We start from the raw sequence: 19,156 nt of genomic DNA, 5'->3' as shown, positions 1-19,156 counted from the left end.
GGAGACACAGCAGGTATGTTGTGGTGCAAGAATTAGAACCAAGGTCCTTTGACTTTCAAGCCAGTGCTCTTTCCAATAGGCCGCTCTGCTCCTTCAATGAGGCCTCTTGTTTCAAAAACCTCAAGCGAGTCCCTGCAGCAGTTGGGTAAATGTCCAGAACTTCTATTTCTCAGCCCATCCAGATACAAAGAGCTGTAGGGAAAAGGGGAAGGGAGGGAAAGTGTGAGCAGAAGGAAGTCTAGCAGAGAGGAACAGGAAAAAGGAGGCATCAGAAAGAGGATCATTTCTAGGTTTATTCCCCAATTAGAATGAGAAGTCGTGTGGCCTAGTGGAAGGAGTAAGGACCTGAAAATCAGAGGACCTGGATTCTAATCCCTCTCTTTCCCTTTCCTACTGAGTGAATTTGGGCAAGTTACTTTACTTCTCTGTGCCTTAGTTTCCTTGTTTCAAAACTGGGGATTAAATCATACACCCTCCTTGTATTGTGAGCCTCAAGTGGGACAGGAACTGTGTCCAGCCTGATTATCTTGTATCTACCCCAGCTCTTAGTACAGTGCTTAGCACAGAGTAAGTGCTTGACCATTAATTAATTAGGATGCCCCCCACCTCCTTCTGAGCTATGGGTGTAGTGAGACCTGGCCTCCATTTTCTAAAATGGAGTAATCGAGAGCTACTAAATCCTGAACCAGTGGTATTGTCAAGTCTGTAATGGTACCTAAACCACAACCCAAACTTTAACTCTAACCCTAATCCAAGCCCTAGTCCGAGCCTTAGTCCCAAATGTAAAACCCTGACTTCTTCCTATCTCCACTGCTAATTTATACCCTAAGTGGACTGTCTGAAAATCAACTTCGGAGATGCTCCAGTTTTGATTTCTGTTATCTGGAGGTACTGGAGGGCTAGTGCTTGGCAGATAGAAATATTATTATTATTACTGATAAGCACTGGGGCTTAGTGGGAAGAACATGGGACTGGGAGTCAGAGGATGTGGGTTTTAAACCCGGCTCGGTCCCTTGCCTCCTGTGTGATCTTGGGCAAGTCATTTAACATCTCTGTGCCTCAGTTTCTCATCTGTAAAAGGGAGTTCAACACTTGATCTCCTTCCCTTTCAGACCATGAGCCGGTGTGAAACTGGAACTGTGTATAATCAGATTGTATTTTGCCTACCTCTGCGTTTAGTACAGAGCCTGGAACACAATAACTGTGAGCCCGTTGTTGGGTAGGGTCCGTCTCTATATGTTGCCTACTTGTACTTCCCAAGCTCTTAGTACAGTGCTCTGCACACAGTAAGCGCTCAATAAATATGATTGAATGAATGAATGAATAATAATAAGCGCTTAACCGATACCACAATTCTTATAATCCAGACAATACCTTTCTGTGGGCTTTCAGAGCTCTGAGATCAGGTCTCCTCAGCCCTGTCAGGGCCAGCCAACTCCAACCAGGGAACGACAGTCCGGCCTCTGAGGAGCGAGGAAGAACGGTCCGGACAGTCAGCGGATTCTCGGCTCCACCCCAGACAGTCACTCAACGCTGTTCTGGAGGCCTCCTCACGGTTCACTCCATGAGCTTTTCCATCTCATAAGCAGCATGGGTTCTAAGCCTGGCTTTGCCACTTGTCTGCTGTGTGACCTTGGGTGAGTCACTTTACTTCTCTGTGCCTCAGTAAGTGTAAAATGGGGGTTGAAACTGTGAGGCCTACATGGGACAGGGACTATGTCCAACCTGATTTGCTTGTATCTACCTCAGAGCTTAGTATAGTGACTTGCACATAGTTAGCTCTTAACAAATACCATTATTACTATTATTGTTTTTATTATCTCCTCACATAATAGTAATAATAATAATAATAATAATAATGGCATTTGTTAAGCACTTACTATATGCAAAGTACTGTTCTCTAAGAGCTGGGCAGGGACTGTATCCAACCCAATTTGCTTGTATCTATCCCAGAGCTTAGTAAAGTGCCTTGCACATAGTTAGCTCTGAACAAATACCATTATTACTATTATTATTTTTATTATCTCCTTACTGGGGACATGAGCCAGGCAGGAAGCCACCTGCTGCTTCTGAATCTGCCCGAAGTCTGTTGCATTGTCATATTGTACTCTCCCAAGTTCTTACTACAGTGGTCTGCACACAGAAAGTGCTCCATATACACTACTGATGGATTGATTCCTAGATTCATTATGTAGTATTCTCCACATCTAGTGGATTCTCTGTGCTCAATCAATGTCTATTAATGAACATCAGCAGTAGCAATGTCTCAGTTAAAACTCTATGTACACAAGACTCCCAGCCCTCAGTTCAAACGGGCCAGAATCAAAGAGTTTCAAAGAAGAAAAACAAGAGGTCATTATTCTGGGTATCCAAACCTCCCCCCCTACTTCCACCCTGCCACCACCAACACCATTCCAACTTTCTCCACCTCTTTTCTATCCCTCTATCTCTTTCTCCCCTTATTCCCAATGCCCTTCACCTGTGACCCCGCATTCCTGCTCTCCCTGCCCTGCGTCTCGCCCTGTGGGAAGAGGTTCATCCTTTTGGATAGTGGCGCTGGGAGCCGGATCAGGTGGCTCTCCCTCCAAAACCTTACTTACCCACCCTTGTTTGGGGTGCCCCACCTGTCGGGGTTCTGCATGACTGGGGCCATAATGAAGAGTTAAAAAAGTGATGCTCAAGTCCCAAATGGTTTGAATGCCATTAAAGATCAGAGTTTGGCCCTAGTTGGTACTCTTCTCAGGAGCTCCACATCAGTACTTGCAACAAAACAAAACACGAAAAACAACCCCGCCGCCCCCGCCTCCCCGAACCCCAACCACCAAAACAAAATTCACTTTTGTGAGGCAAAACTCTCTGCCAAATCCTGGGATCAAATCAGGGACCTTTCGATCTTCAGTCTAATGCTCTCCCAACTGAGCTAATTCAGCCAAATTACCAACATTGATTTATCCCTGAATAGATAGCATCATCTCCCCTCAACCGTTCCCCGGAAATGAGACTCAGAGTTCAGCCTTCACTGATGATTCGCACACCCGCCCTTGCACTGGATTGCAGTGACCTTGTTTCTGCATCCTGAGATAGGAGCTCTACTGTCTCCTCTCACCTTACAGCTATCTCCACAGGTTAAGACATCACCCTCACACCAAACCAGCATCTAAAAGATGATTAGTGAGTGGAAGTCTGCTCTTTCCACTTGTACCAGTGAAAAACAAAATGAAGAAAAATAAATGAAGGAAAAATTGTTTCTGGTTGGAGAAATCCGGGCAGGGAAATAGATTTCTTCTGACATGGAATTTCTTATTCTCTTATCTCCCCCGGGCTTGGCTGTAGAAAATGTGGAAAGGCAGTGTGAAGTAAAGACTAAGCTATAGTAGTAGGTGGGGAGTCCCTCTGAGATCTTCAATTGGAAAGTGCCCTGTGAGTAGAAAACAATTCTCCATTATGGGAATTTGGTTTGCAGCCTCAGAACAGACACTCAAGGGAAATCAATGCGGTGGTAGGAGGACACAGGTTCTAAATGCTTCTGAGTCTCTAGTCCTCCAAGGCTAACAGGTATCACCAATCCCTGTCTGTTTCTGCGTCTCTTGTCTTCCAAAGCTGAATCATATTACCTTGTCCCTTACTGTTTGTGAATCTTGTCCTCCAAGGTTGACATGCATCACCAAGTCCTTCTTGGAAAATTGAATGAAAACCCGACAACCACTCTCAGTTCTCTCCCCCAGTTTATTGTAATTTTCATTCCCTTCCTGATGGTGTAACTCTTTTCTTCAGTCTCTTCATGGCCAGCATCATCTCGTGGTTCCTCAGGGTATATATGATGGGGTTCAGGACGGGGACAATTCCGGCTAAGGTGACAGACACTGCCGTGTCCGTAGGCAGGGCCGTGAAGGGCCGAGCGTAGAGGTAGATACATGGAACAAAGTGCAGAGTGACCACTGTCATGTGGGAAGTGCAGGTGGCGATGGCTTTTTTTTTTCCCTTCCCCAGAGTGAGATCTCAGCATGGCCAAGATAACTGTGTAGGACCCAATGAGCAAGACAAACCACAGGGAGGAGATCATACCGTTGTTAGAGATCATCAACAGCTCTGTAGTGAAGACACTGGTGCAAGAAAGTTTAAGTATCCGGGGGACATCACAGAAGAAACCATCTAGGACGTTGGGTCCACAGAAGGGTAATGGTAGGAACAGAAAAATTTGGACCACGGAATGGACAAATCCCCCCACCCAGGAAGCAGCCACCAACCCAAAACACGTCCCCTTGTTCATGATGGTTACATAGCGCAGGGGCTTCGAGATTGCCACGTATCTGTCATACGCCATGACAGAGAGAGAAAAAATATCTGCCCCACCAAGGAGGTGGAAGAAAAATATCTGAGTGAGGCAGCCGTTGAAGGAGATGGCTTTTCTTTTGGAAAGAAGATCCACCAGGACCTTGGGAATCGTGATGCAGGAAAAGGAGATATCTAGGATGGATAGATTACGGAGCAAGAAATACATGGGCAGGTGGAGACGAGATTCCCAAGTCACTGTGACTATGATGAGGAGGTTAGCTGAAATAGTGATGACGTACAAAAGAAACAAAAGCACAAATAAGACGTAGCTCAGTTCCCGAGACTGGGTCAGTCCTCGGAAAATAAATTCTGAAACCCTGGTTTGATTTCCTAGTGCCATCCTCCATCCTCCTCTTCCAAGAACATCTGGAGAGGAAATGAGATAATTATAAATGGGGACTCGGTAACAAGGAAAGTGTCTTCCTACTATGTTGGGGAATTCTTTAGCCGTCCTTGGAAATCCTTTGATAACTTTCCCCTTTCCTCAGCCTTTTGTCCAACTCAATTTACTTGTTTCCACCCCAGTGTTTAGTATAGTGCCTGGCATATAGTTAGCACTTAACACATACTATCATTATTTTAGCAAAGCAACGTGGCCCAGTGGATAGAGCTCCGGCCTGGAAGTCAGAAGAATCTGAGTTCTAATCCTGGCTCTGCCACTTGTCTGTTGTGTGACCTTAGGCAAGTCACTTCACTTCTCTGGGCTTCAGTTACCTCATCTGTAAAATGGGGATTGAGACTGCGAGCCCCACTTGGGAGAGGGACTGAGTCCATCACAATAACCTTGTGTTTACCCCAGTGCTTAGGCTGCGAGCCCGTTGTTGGGTAGGGACCGTCTCTATACGTTGCCAACTTGTACTTCCCAAGCGCTTAGTACAGTGCTCTGCATACAGTAAGTGCTCAGTAAATACGATTGAATGAATGAATGAATAGTGTTTGGCACATAGTAATTGCTTATTTAATACCATCATTATTATTATTACTTTCTGGCTAAAATCCCCTCTCAGTGAGTGGGTGGAAGTTGGATGCTGTTGGCAATACCCTACCCTGCCTCTGCAGGGTGATGTGAGCCCAGTGTTGAGTAGGGACCGTCTTTATATGTTGCCAACTTGTACTTCCCAAGCGCTTAGTACAGTGTTCTGCACACAGTAAGCGCTCAATAAATAGGATTGAATGAATAAATGTGGGCTGGTGAGAAGAGAAGTGAGTGCACAGCGTGGCCCAGTGGAAAGACCCAGGGCCCGGGAGTCAGAGGACCTGGGTTCTAATCCCTGCTCTGCCAACTGTCTGCTGGGTAACCTTGGGCAAGTCATCTAATTTTTCTGTGTCTCAGTTCCCTTATCTGTAAAATGGGGATTGAACACATGTTCTGCCACCCAATCAGACTGTGAGCCCACTGAGAGACAGGGACTGCACTTGGCAGGGAAGTATACCAACTATGTTACATTGTATTCTCCCAAGTGCTTAATACAATGCTCTGTACCTAGTAAGCACTAGTAAGTAGTAGCCAGTATGATTGATTGACCAGATTTTCTTGAATCTACCTCCAAAGCTTAGTACAGTCCTTGACACAGAGCTTACCAATTACCACAATTATTGTGTGGGTCTGTCTGTCCCATAGGGCCAGATGACACAAAAAAGGATTGCCGGGGGCCACCAGGTCAGTGGTGGGGTGGGTGGGTCTTGCTGACCAGAAGACATCAGAATTAGTGGACACGAAGCACTAAGGTAGGGACAAGATAATCAGGTCCCACATGGGGCTCAAAGTCCAAGGAAGGGTGAGAAGAGGTATCGAATTTCCATTCTACAGATGAGGAAACTAAGGCACAGAGAAGCTAAGTGACTTGCCCAAGGAGACACAGCAGGTATGTGGTGGAGCAGGAATTAGAACCCAGATCCTCTGACGCCCAGGGCCATGCTCTTTCCAGTAGGCCACACTGCTCCTGTGATGAGGCCTCCTGTTTCAAAAACCTCAAGTGAGTCTCTGCAGCGGTTGGGTAAGTGTCCGGAACTCCTAATTCTCAGCCCATCCAGATACAAAGAGCTGTAGGGATGAGGGGAGGGGAGGGAAAGTGAGATCAGAAGGGAGCATAGCAGAGAGGAACAGGAGCAAGGAGGCATCAGAGAGAGGATCATTTCCAGGTTTATTCCCCAATTAGAATGAAAAGTGGCATGGCCTAGTTGAAGGAGTACAGGACTGAAAGTCAGAGGACCTGGGTTCTAATCCCCTTCTCTCTCTTGCCTACTGAGTGACTTTGTGGAAGTCACTTTATGTTTCTGCGCCTTGGTTTCCTCATCTGTAAACTGGGGATTAAATTATACCCCTTCCTACTTCGATTTTGAGGTCCATGTGGGACAGGGATGGTGTCCAGCTTAATTATGTTGTATCTACCTCAGTGTTTAGTATAGTGCATGGCACAGAATAAGGGCTTGATCAATAATTAATTAATTAGGATGTCCCCTACATCTTTCTGAGCTAGGGATGCTCTGGGACCTGGTTTCCCGTTTTTAAATTTGAGCATTCAAGAGTTAATAGATTCTGACCCAAATACCACTGACTGACTGACAGATTGGCACATAGTAAGCGCTTACCAAATATTATAATTATCCTATTGCAGACAGCTCACTTGGGCAGTGAGAATGATGGTTAGGAAGGAGTCTGACCTGACTCCTTTTATCTACCCAGTGCTTGGAATATTGGAAGCTCTTAATGAATACCACAATGATAATTAGTATTCCAAGCCTGGCCTAGGCGAGACAGGGGACAGCATAAAAGGGGCCTGAGAAGTGAAGGCCCTGGTCCGCACCCACCCCACCAATGCCCTGGTGGCCCCCCGGCAAGCCTTAGTGGAAAGAGCCTGGGCTTGAGAGTCAGAGGTCATGGGTTCAAATCCCAGCTCTGCCACTTGTCAGCTGTGTGACTTTGGACAAGTCACTTATTTTCTCTTTGCCTCAGTTACCTCATCTGTAAAATGGGGAATAAGACTGTGAGCCCCACGTGGGACAACCTGCTAACCTTGTATCTACCCCAGCACTTAGAACAATGCTTGGCACGTAGTAAGCACTTAACAAATATCATCATTACTATTATTACCTAAACCCTAATCCAAACCCTATCTCTAACCTTAACCCAAACTCTAACCCAAGCCTCAGCCTGAACTGTAAAATCCTCACCCGCGACTTTGTGTTCCCACTCTTTGCACCCTGCATTCCCGTGGCCACTCAGAATGAGGTTCATCCTCTTGGATGGGGTTGGGGGCTGGATTATGTTGTCTTCTCTCCATGTCCTCACCAATCTTAGTTTATTTAGGAAAAGGAGATATCTAGGATGAATGGATTGAGGAGCAAAAAATACATGGGCAGATTGAGACAAGATTCCCAAGTCATTGTGACTACGATGAGGAAGATGAGGAAACCAAGGCACAGAGAAGTTAAATTCTCACAGTGAAGTTAGGTCCTGGGTGGGAGGAACTATAATGAAGAATTTAAAAAATGATGTTGAGTTCCCAAATGGTTTGAATGCCATCAAAGAATGGAGTTTAACCTTACTGGTACTCTCCTCAGGAGCATTGTACTCATCCTTGCAACAAAACATAACCAAAGAAAATCTCCACCCTGACCTCACCCCCACCCAAAAAATCCACTTTCGTGATGCCAAACCCTCTGCAGAAATCTGGGATCAAACCAGGGACCTTGAGATTTTCAGTCTAACATTCTCTCAACTTAGCTATTTCACCTGAATTACCAATACTGATTCACCCCCTGAATAGATGGCATCATCGATTGTCAACCATCAATGAGTCAGCCTTCATTGGTGAGACACATACCCACTCTTGCACTGGACTGCAGCAGCTTTGGTTCCATGTCCTGAGATAGTAGCTCTACTGTTCTCCTCTCACCTTGCAGATTACTCCATTGATTAAGACATCACCCTTGCACCAAACTAGCATCTAGAAGACAATTAGGGTGAGTGGACGGTTGCTCCTTCCACATGTATCAGTGAAAAATAAAATGAAGGACAAATTGTTCCTATTTGGAGGAATCTCCGCAGAGAAATAGATTCCTTCTGACAGTGAGGTTCTTAATCTTTTATCTCCTCCGGGCTTGGCTGTAGAAAATGTGGAAGGGCAGGGTGATTTAAGGATTAGGCTCTAGCAGTAGGTGGGGAGTCCCTCTGAGATCTTCATGTGAAAAGTGCCCTGTGAGAAGAAAAGAATTCTCCTGGGTTCTGGATGCAAAACTCCCTCCACCATTTTGGGAGTTTGCTTTGCAGTGTCACAACAGAAACTGAAGGGAAATTAAAGCCATGGTAGGAGAAGGTTCAAACTGCTTCTGAGTCTCTTGTCCTCCAAGGCTGACCTGTATCACCAAGTCCCTTTTGGAAAGTAGTGTAACCATTTTCAGTTCCCTTTCAGTCAGACCCCCTCTCTTAATCTCGTTGCCTACCAAGCCACTGCTCTCCCCATCTTCAAAGCCCTTCTGAGAGCATATCTCCTTGAGGAAGCCTTCCTTGATTCATTTCAGTCAGTTAGTCAATCATATTTATTCAGCCCTTACCGTGTGCAGTGCACTGTACTGTGTGCTTGGGAGAGTACAATATAAAGATATAGCAGACACATTCCTTGCCCACATTGAGCTTACAGTCTACAGGGGGAGACAGATATTAATATAAATAAATTAATTACAGATACCTATATATAAATGCTGTGGGGCTGGTGGGGAGATAATAATAATAATAAAAATAATAATAATAATAACAATAATGGCATTTATTAAGCGCTAACTATGTGCAAAGCACTGTTCTAAGCACTGGGGAGGTTACAAGGTGATCGGGTTGTCCCACGGGGGGCTCATAGTCTTAATCCTCATTTTACAGATGAGGTAACTGAGGCACAGAGAAGTTAAGTGACTTGCCCAAAGTCACACAGCTGACAATTGGCGGAGCCAGGATTTGAACCCATGACCTCTGATTCCAAAGCCCGTGCTCTCTCCACTGAGCCACGAATAAATGGAGCACATAAAGGGCAGCAGAAGGGAGTGGGAGAAGAGGAAAGGAGGGTTTAGTCACGGATGGCCTCTTGGAGGAAATGTGCCTTCAATAAGGATTTGATATGGGAGAGAGTAATTTTCGGATATGAGGACGGAGGGCATTCCAGGCCAGAGGCTGGACAGTGGCAAGATAGAAGAGACTGAAGTACAGTGAGAGGGTTAGCACTAGAGGAACAAAATATGTGGGCTGGATTGGAGTAGGAGAGTAGTGGGGTGTGGTAAGAGAGGGCAAGGTGATTGACTGCTTTAAAGCCAATAGTGAGGACTTTCTATATGATGAGGAGGTGGGTGGGTAACCACTGGAGGTTCTTGAGGATAGGGTAAACATGGCCTTAAGCCTTTTTTTAGGAAAATGATAAAGACAGCAGTGTGAATTATGGATTGGAGTGGGGGAAGACAGGAAGCAGGGAGGTCAGCAAGGAGGCTGATGCAGTTATCCTTGCAGTACAGGATGAGGGATTGTATTAACATGGTAGCAGTTTGGAAGGGGAGGAAAAGGGCAGATTTTAGCTATGTTGTGAAGGTTGGACTGACAGGATTAGTGATGGATTGAATATGTGGGTTGAATGAAAGAAGAGTTAAGGAGGATGTCAAGGTTACAGGCTTGTGAGACAGAAAGGATGGTGGTGTCATCTACAGTGATGGGAGAGTCAAGGAGAGGACAGGATTTTGGTGGGAAGGTAAGAAGTACTGTTTTGGGCACGTTAAGTCAGACGAGGCATGAGGACATTCAAGTAGAGATGTCTTGAAGGCAGGAGGAAATGCAAGACTGAGGAGAAGAAGAGAGATAGGGCTGGAGATGTAGATTTGGGTAGCATCCCAAAAGAAGTGGTAGTTGAAGCCGTGTATTCCCCAAGGAAGTGGGAATAAATAGAGAACAGAAGGGGACACAGAACTGAACCATTAAGGACACCAGCAGTGAGGGGGTGGGGAGCAGAGGAGGCATTGCACCTTCCAAGCACTTAGTACAATGCTCTGCACATAGTAAACACTCAATAAATACAATTGAATGAATGAATGAGCCCTCAAACAGGACCAAGAACGAGCAGCCAGATCACTAGGAAGAGAACCACAAGATGCCAGTGTCCACGAAGCCAGGGTTCGATAATGTTTCCAGGAGAAGGGGATTCATTCATTTATTCGATCAATCGTAGAGAAGCAGCGTGGCTCAGTGGAAAGAGCCCGGGCTTTGGAGTCAGAGGTCACGGGTTCAAATCCCGGCTCCGCCACTGGTCAGCTGTGTGACTTTGGGCCAGTCACTTCACTTCTCTGTGCCTCAGTTCCCTCATCTGTAAAATGGGGGTGAAGACTGTGAGCCCCCCGTGGGACAACCTGATCAACTTGTAACCTCCCCAGTGCTTAGAACAGTGCTTTGCACACAGTAAGCGCTTAATAAATGCCATCATTATTATTATCCAGCGCTTAGAACAGTGCTCTGCACATAGTAAGCGCTTAATAAATGCCATTATTATTATTATTATTATTATTATTATTATTATTATTATTATTATTATTATTATTTATTGAGTGCTTACTGTTTGCAGACCATTTTACTAAGCACTTGGGAAGTACAAGTCAGCAACATATAGAGATGGTCCCTATGCAACAGCGGGCTCACAGTCTAGAAGGGGGAGACAGACAACAAAACAAAACATATAGACAGGTGTCAAAATCATCAGAGCAAATAGAATTATAGCTATATACACATCATTAACAAAATAAATAGAATAATAAATATGTGCAAGTATAACGAATGGAGTAATAAATCTGTACAAATATATACAAGTGCTGCGGGGAGGGGAAGGAGGTAGGGTGGGGGGGATGGGGAGGAGGAGAGGAAAAAGAAGGCTCAGTCTGGGAAGGCCTCCTGGAGGAGGTTAGCTCTCAGTAGGGCTTTGAAGGGAGGAAGAGAGCTAGCTTGGCAGATGCGTGGTGGGAGGGAATTCCGGGCCGGGGGAAGGACGTGGCCCGGGGGTCGAGGAGGTTAGCGGCAGAGGAGCGGAGGGTGCAGGCTGGGATGTAGAAGGAGAGAATGGTCAACAGTAAAAAAGGCAGTTGAGAGGTCAAGAAGGATCAGGAAAGAAGCCATTTATGTTGATTTTCATTCCCTTTCAAAATGTGAAACTCTTTTCTTCAGTCTCTTCATAGCCTGCATCATCTCATGGTTCCTCAAGGTGTATATGATGGGATTCAGGACAGGGATAATTCCAGTTAAGATGATAGACACTGCCGTGTCCATAGGCAGGGCTGTGAAGGGCCGGGCATAGATGTAGATGCATGGAACAAAGTGCAGAGTGACCACTGTCATGTGGGAAGTGCAGGTGGCGATGGCTTTTTTTTTCCCTTCCCCAGAGTGAGATCTCAGCATGACCAAGATCACTGTGTAGGACCCAATGAGCAAGACAAACCACAGAGAGGAGATCATACCATTGTTGGAGATCATCAACAACTCTGTAGTGAAGGCACTGGTGCAGGAAAGTTTAAGTATCTGGGGGACATCACAGAAGAAACCATCTAGGACATTGGGTCCACAGAAGGGTAATGGCAGCAACAGAAAAATTTGGACCACGGAATGCACAAATCCCCCCACCCAGGAAGCAGCCACCAACCCAAAACACATTCCCTTGCTCATGATGGTTACATAGTGTAGGGGCTTCGAGATTGCTATGTATCGATCATATGCCATCACAGAGAGAGAAAAAATATCAGCCCCACCAAGAAAGTGGAGGAAAAATAACTGAGTGAAGCAACCGTTGAAGGAGATGGCTTTTCTCTTGGAAAGAAGATCCACCAGGACCTTGGGAATAGTGATGCAGGAAAGGGAGATATCTAGGATGGACAGATTACGGAGCAAGAAGTACATGGGCAGGTGGAGACGAGACTCCCAAGTCACGGTGACAATGATGAGGAGGTTTGCCAACACATTTATCACAAACAAAACGAACAAAAGCACAAATAAGATGAAGCTCAGTTCCCGAGACTGGGTCAGTCCCCGGAACAAAAATTCTGAAACCCTGCTGTGATTTCCTAGATCCATTCTCCATCCTCTTGTTCCAAGAATGCCTGGAAAGGAAATGAGATGAATGTAGACCAGGTCTCGGTAACAAGGAAAGTGCCTATTATGTTTGGAAATTCTTTAGCCGTCCTCAGAAATCCTTTGGTAACGTTCCCCTAGCCATCCCATTTCAACAGAACTTTTCCTCACACTTTCTGGCTAAAGTCCCTTCTCAGTCACGCTGTGGAAGTGAGTTGTTGGTGACAATGCCTTACCCTGCCTCATCAGGGTGATGGGGTTTGGGAGAAGAGAAGTGTGTGGACAGGGTGATCCAGTGGAAAGACCCATGGCCCAGGAGACAGAGGACCTGGGTTCTAATTCCCGTTCTGCCAGCTGCCTGCTGGGTGTCCTTGGGCATGTCATCCAACTACTCTGTGCCTCAGTTCCCTTATCTGAAAATGGGGATCGAACACCTGTTCTCCCACCCACTTAGACTGTGAGCCCAGTGAGACACGGGGACTTCACTGGTCAGGGAAGTATAACAACTTTGTTAAATTGTACTCTCCCAAGTGCTTAGTACAGTACACTTCAGAGAGTCCGTATGCTCTGCGCATAGGAAGTGCTCAAGAAATATAATTGAACAATTGACCTGATTATCTTGTGTATATACCCCCGGTGCTTAGTACAGAGCTCGACACAGAGCTTACTAAATGCCATGATTATTGTGTGGGGCTGAAGGAGTCAGCCTTGTATGGTAAGAGACAAGATAATCAGGTCCCATATGGGGCTCTTTTCTAGTGGGGAAAAGAGGGTTTGAATCTCCATTTTACAGATGAGAAAACTAAGGTGCAGATAAGTTAAATGACTTGCCCAAGGAGACATAGCAGGTATGTTGTGGTGCAAGAATTAGAACCCAGATCCTTTGACTTCCAAGCCAGTGCTCTTTCCAATAGGCCACTCTGCTCCTTCAATGAGGCCTCTTGTTTCAAAAACCTCAAGAGAGTTCCTGCAGCAGTTGAGTAAATGTCCAGAACTTCTAATTCTCAGCCCATCCAGATACAAAGAGCTGTAGGAAAAGGGGAAGGGAGAGAAAGTGTGAGAAGAATGAAGTCTAGCAGAGAGGAACAGAAAAAAGGAAGCATCAGAAAGAGGATCATTTCCGGGTTTATTCCCCAATTAGAATGAGAAGTGGTGTGGCCTAGTTGAAAGAGCAAGGACCTGAAAATCAGAGGACCTGGGTTCTAATCCCTCTCTTTCCCTTTCCTACTGAGTGAGTTTGGGCAAGTTACTTTACTTCTCTGTGCCTTAGTTTCCTTGTTTAAAACTGGGGTTTAAATCATACACCCTCCTTGGATTGTGAGCCTCAAGTGGGACAGGGACTGTGTTCAGCCTGATTATCTTGTATCTACCCCAGCTCTTAGTACAGTGCTTAGCACAGAGTAAGTGCTTGACCATTAATTAATTAGGACGTCCCCCACCTCCTTCTGAGCTAGGGGTGCTGTGAGACCTGGCCTCCGTTTTCTAAAGTTGAGTATTCGAGAGTTACTAAATCCTGAACCAGTGGTATTGTCAAGTCTGTAGTGTTACCTAATCCACAACCCAAACTTTAACTCTAACCCTAATCCAAGCCCTAGCCTGAGCCTTAGTCCCAAATGTAAAACCCTCACTTCTTCCTATCTCCAATGCCAATTTATACCCTAAGTGGACTGTCTGAAAATCAACTTCGGAGATGCTCCAGTTTTGATTTCTGTCATCTGGAGGTACTGGAGGGCTAGTGCTTGGCAGATAGAAATATTATTATTGATAAGTACTGTGGCTTAGTGGGAAGAACATGGGACTGGGATTCAGAGGATGTGGGTTTTAATCCCGGCTCGGTCCCCTGCCTCCTGTGTGATCTTGGGCAAGGTATTTAACATCTCTGTGCCTCAGTTTCTCATCTGTAAAAGGGAGTTCAACACCTGATTTCCTTCCCTTTCAGACTGTGAGCCAGTGTAAAACTGGAACTGTGTATAAGCAGATTGTATACCTCTGCGTTTAGTACAGTGCCTGGAACATAATAACTGTGAGCCGGTTTTGGGTAGGGACCATCTCTATATGTTGCCAACTTGTACTTCCCAAGCACTTAGTACAGTGCTCTGCACACAGTAAGTGTTCAATAAATACGATTGATTGAATAAATGAATAATAAGTGCTTAACAGATACCACCATCCCTCTGCCCATCTGCCAAGCTAGCTCTCTTCCTCCCTTCAAGACCCTACTGAGAGCTCACCTACTCCAGGAGGCCTTCCCACATTGAGCCCCTTCCTTCCTCTCCCCCTCGTCCCCCTCTCCATCCCCCCATCTTACCTCCTTCCCTTCCCCACAGCACCTGTATATATGTATATATGTTTGTACATATTTATTACTCTATTTATTTATTTATTTTACTTGTACATATCTATTCCATTTATTTTATTTTGTTAGTATGTTTGGTTTTGTTCTCTTTCTCCCCTTTTTAGACTGTGAGCCCACTGTTGGGTAGGGACTGTCTCTATATGTTGCCAACTTGTACTTCCCAAGCGCTTAGTACAGTGCTCTGCACACAGAAAGCGCTCAATAAATACGATTGATGATGATGATGATAATCCAGGCAATACCTTTCTATGGGCTTTCTCAGAAAGTGCTCTGAGATCAGGTCTCCTCAGCCCTGTCAGGGCCAGCCAACTCCAACCAGGGAATGACAGTCCAGCCACTGAGGAGTGAGGAAGAACAGCCTGGACAGTCAGCGGATTCTCGGCCCCACCCCGGATAGTCACTCAACGCTATTCTGGAGGACTCCTCACGGTTCACTCCCTGAGCTTTTCCATCTCATAAGCAGCATTGAGGTAATGGATGGAACATGGACCTGGGAAGCAGAAGGACATGGGTTCTAAGCCCGGCTTTGCCACTTGTCTGCTGTGTGACCTTGGGTGAGTCACTTTATTTCTCTGTGCCACTTATGTTGCTCTGTTTACTTATGTTGCCAACTTGTACTTCCCAAGCGCTTAGTACAGTGCTCTGCACACAGTAAGAGCTCAATAAATACGATTGATTGATTGATTGATTGTGCCTCAGTTACCTCATCTGTAAAATGGGGGTTGAGACTGTGAGGCCTACATGGGACAGGGATTGTGTCCAACCTGATTTGCTTGTATCTACCTCAGAGCTTAGTATAGTGCCTTGCACATAATTGGCTCTTAACAAATACCATTATTATTGTTTTTATTATCTCCTCAAATAATAATAATAATAATAATAATAATGGCATTTGTTAAGCGCTTACTATGTGCAAAGCACTGTTCTAAGTGCTGGGCAGGGACGGTATCCAACCCAATTTGCTTGTATCTACCTCAGAGTTTAGTACAGTGCCTTGCACATAGTTGGCTCTTAACAAATACCATTATTACTATCATTATTTTTATTATCTCCTTACTGGAGATATGAGTCAGGGAGAAGCCACCTGCTGCTTCTGAATCTGCCTGAAGTCTGTTGTATTGTCATATTGTACTCTCTCAAGTTCTTAGTACAGTGCTCTGCACACAGAAAGTGCTCCATATACACCACTGATGGATTGATTCCTAGATTCATTATGAAGTATTTTACACATCTAGTGGATTCTCTGCACTCAGTCAATGTCTACTAATGAATATCAGCAGTAGAAATGTCTCAGTTAAAATTCTATATACTCAAGACTCCCAGCCCTCAGTTCAAACAGGCCAGAATCAAAGAATTTCAAACCAGAAAAACAACAGTTCATTATTCTTGGAATCCAAACCTCCCCCTCTACTTCCACCCTGCCACCACCAACACCATTCCAACTTTCTCCACCTCTTCCCTCTCCCTCCACCTCTTTCTCCCATTCTTCCCAATGCCCCACACCAGTAACCCCACATTCCTGCTCCCTGTGTCTCGCTCTGCGGGTCAAGGTTCATCCTCTCTGAGAGTGGCAGAGGGGGATGGATCAGGTGGCCCTCCCTCCAGAACCTCACCAACCCTAGTTTAGGGGTTTCCCAACCGTCGGGGCTCTGGGTGAGTGGGGTTATAATGAAGAGTTTAAAAAATGATGCTGAGGTCCCAAATGGTTTGAATGCTGATGGTTTGGATGCCATTAAAGATCAGAGTTTGGTCCTAGCTGGCACTCTCCTCAGGAGCTCCACACCGGTCCTTGCAACAAAACAAAAAACAAAAAACAAAAATCTCCCCTCGACCCTAACCACCAAAAAAAAAAAATCTACTTTTGTGAGGCAAAGCCCTCTGCTAAATCCTGGGATCAAATCAGGGACCTTTAGATCTTCAGTCTAATGCTCTCCCAACTGAGCTACTTCAGCCAAATTACCAACAGTGATTTACCCCCTGAATAGTAGAGAAGCAGTGTGGCTCAATGGAAAGAGCACGGGCTTGGAAGTCAGAGGTCATGGGTTCAAATCCCGACTCTGCCAATTGTCAGCTGTCTGACTTTGGGCAAGTCACTTAACTTCTTTGTGCCTCAGTTACCACATCTGTAAAATGTGGATGAAGACTGTGAGCCCCATGTGGGACAACCTGATTACCTTGTATCCTCCCCAGCGCTTAGAACAGTGCTTTGCACATAGTAAGCACTTAACAAATGCCATCGTCATCATCATCTACCCTCAACCGTTCCCAGGAAATGAGACTCAGAGTTCAACCTTCACTGGTGATTCACACCCCACCCCCTTGCACTGGATTGGAGTGACTTTGGTTCCATATCCTGAGATAGGAGCTCTACTGTCTCCTCTCACCTTACAGATGTCTCCACTGGTTAAGACATCACACTCGCACCAAACCAGCATCTAAGAGAAGATTAGAATTAGGAAAAGGCTGTTCCTTCCACTTGTACCAGTGAAAAATAAAATGAAGGAGAAATTGTTTCTGGTTGGAGAAATCCCTGCAGGGAAATAAAATCCTTCTGACACGGAGTTTCTTATTCTATCTCCTTTTGCTCAGTTGTAAAATATGTGGAAGGGCAGTGTGATGTAAAGACTAGGCTATAGTACTAGGAGGGGAGGCCCTCTGAGATCTTCAAGGGGAAAGTGTCCTGTGAGTAGAAACCAATTCTCCCGGGATCTGGAGGCAAAACTCACTCCACCATTTTGGGAGTTTGGTTTACAGTCTCAGAACAGGCACTCAAGGGAAATCAAAGCCGTGGTAGGAGGACACAGGTTCTAAATGCTTCTGACTCTCTTGTCCCCCAAGACTAACGCATATCACCAATCCCTGACTGTTTGTGCATCTGTCTTCCAAAGATGACTCATCTCACCATGTCCCTGACTGTTTCTGAATCTTGTCCTCCAAGGTTGACACGCATCACCAAGTCCCTCTTGGAAAGTTGAATGAAAACCCGATAACCACTCTGAGTACTCTCCCCGAGTTTATTGTAATTTTCATTCCCTTCCTGATTTTGTAACTCTTTTCTTCAGTCTCTTCATGGCCAGCATCATCTCGTGGTTCCTCAGGGTATATATGACGGGGTTCAGGACGGGGCCAATTCCGGCTAAGGTGATAGACACTGCGGTGTCCGTAGGCAGGGCGGTGAAGGGCCGGGCGTAGACGTAGATGCTTGGAACAAAGTGCAGAGTGACCACTGTCATGTGGGAAGTGCAGGTGGCGATGGCTTTTTTTTTCCCTTCCCCAGAGTGAGATCTCAGCATGGCCAAGATAACTGTGTAGGACCCAATGAGCAAGACAAACCACAGGGAGGAGATCATACCGTTGTTGGAGATCATCAACAGCTCTGTAGTGAAGGCACTGGTGCAAGAAAGTTTAAGTATCTGGGGGACATCGCAGTAGAAACCATCTAGGACGTTGGGTCCACAGAAAGGTAACGGCAGCAACAGAAAAATTTGGACCATGGAATGCACAAATCCCCCCACCCAGGAAGCAGCCACCAACCCAAAACATGTCCCCTTGCTCATGATGTTTACATAGTGCAGGGGCTTCGAGATTGCCACGTATCTGTCATAGGCCATGACAGAGAGAGAAAAAGTATCAGCCCCACCAAGGAAATGGAAGAAAAATATCTGAGTGAGGCAGCCATTGAAGGAGATGGCTTTTCTATTAGAAAGAAGATCCACCAGGACCTTGGGAATAGTGATGCAGGAAAAGGAGATATCTAGGATGGATAGATTGCAGAGCAAGAAATACATGGGCAGGTGGAGACGAGATTCCCAAGTCACTGTGACTATTATGAGGAAGTTTGTCAACACGGTTATCACATACAAAACAAACAAAAGCACAAATAAGATAAAGCTCAGTTCCGGAGAGTGGGTCAGTCCCCAGAAAATAAATTCTGAAACCCTGGTGTGATTTCCTAACTCCATCCTCCATCCTTCTCTTCCAAGAACATCTGGAGAGCAAATGAGATAATTACAGATGAAGTCTCAGTAACAAGGAAAGTGGCTTCCTATATGTTTGGGAATTCTTTAGTCGTCATTGGAAGTCCTTTGGTAACTTTCCCCTTGCCCACCCTTTTCTGCCCAACCTTTTCTCACCCCTTTGTCCAATTCAATTTACTTTTTTCCACCCCAGTGCTTAGTATAGTGCCTGGCATATAATTAGCACTTAACAAATACCATCATTAATTTAGTAAAGTAATGTGGCCTATTAGTTAGAGCTCTGGCCTGAGAGTCAGAAGGTCATGGGTGTTCTAATCCTGGCTCTCCCACTTGTCTGCTATGTGAACTTGGGCAAGTCATTACACTTCTCTGTGCCTCAGTTATCTTATCTCTAAAATGGGGACT

At 45.5% G+C, this 19,156-nt stretch overlaps 2 protein-coding genes, 1 non-coding gene and 1 pseudogene across 3 annotated transcripts; all 4 read right to left on the bottom strand.

Annotated features, from left to right (window-relative positions):
• Window positions 1-3,738: 3,738 nt before the first annotated feature.
• On the bottom strand, window positions 3,739-4,675 carry LOC119943763 (annotated as a pseudogene).
• A 6,810-nt stretch (window positions 4,676-11,485) lies between these two features.
• On the bottom strand, window positions 11,486-12,421 carry LOC119943759 (olfactory receptor 4D9-like). Its single transcript, XM_038764920.1, has one exon. The coding sequence runs from the start codon at window positions 12,419-12,421 to the stop codon at window positions 11,486-11,488; it is 936 nt and encodes a 311-aa protein (XP_038620848.1).
• Window positions 12,422-16,653: 4,232 nt separating this feature from the next.
• On the bottom strand, window positions 16,654-16,726 carry TRNAF-GAA. The gene has a single exon. It is a non-coding gene; the product is annotated as a tRNA-Phe (tRNA).
• A 1,074-nt stretch (window positions 16,727-17,800) lies between these two features.
• Window positions 17,801-18,736, bottom strand: LOC119943766 (olfactory receptor 4D9-like). The gene has a single exon (XM_038764927.1). It carries the CDS (start codon window positions 18,734-18,736, stop codon window positions 17,801-17,803), a length of 936 nt encoding a protein of 311 aa, XP_038620855.1.
• Window positions 18,737-19,156: the final 420 nt, after the last annotated feature.

This window comes from Tachyglossus aculeatus, chromosome 22 (genome assembly GCF_015852505.1).
Source record: "Tachyglossus aculeatus isolate mTacAcu1 chromosome 22, mTacAcu1.pri, whole genome shotgun sequence".
NCBI classification, from domain to species: Eukaryota; Metazoa; Chordata; class Mammalia; order Monotremata; family Tachyglossidae; genus Tachyglossus; species Tachyglossus aculeatus.
Note: the sequence above shows the minus strand (reverse complement) of the source record. Positions and strands in the feature narration are given on the sequence as shown.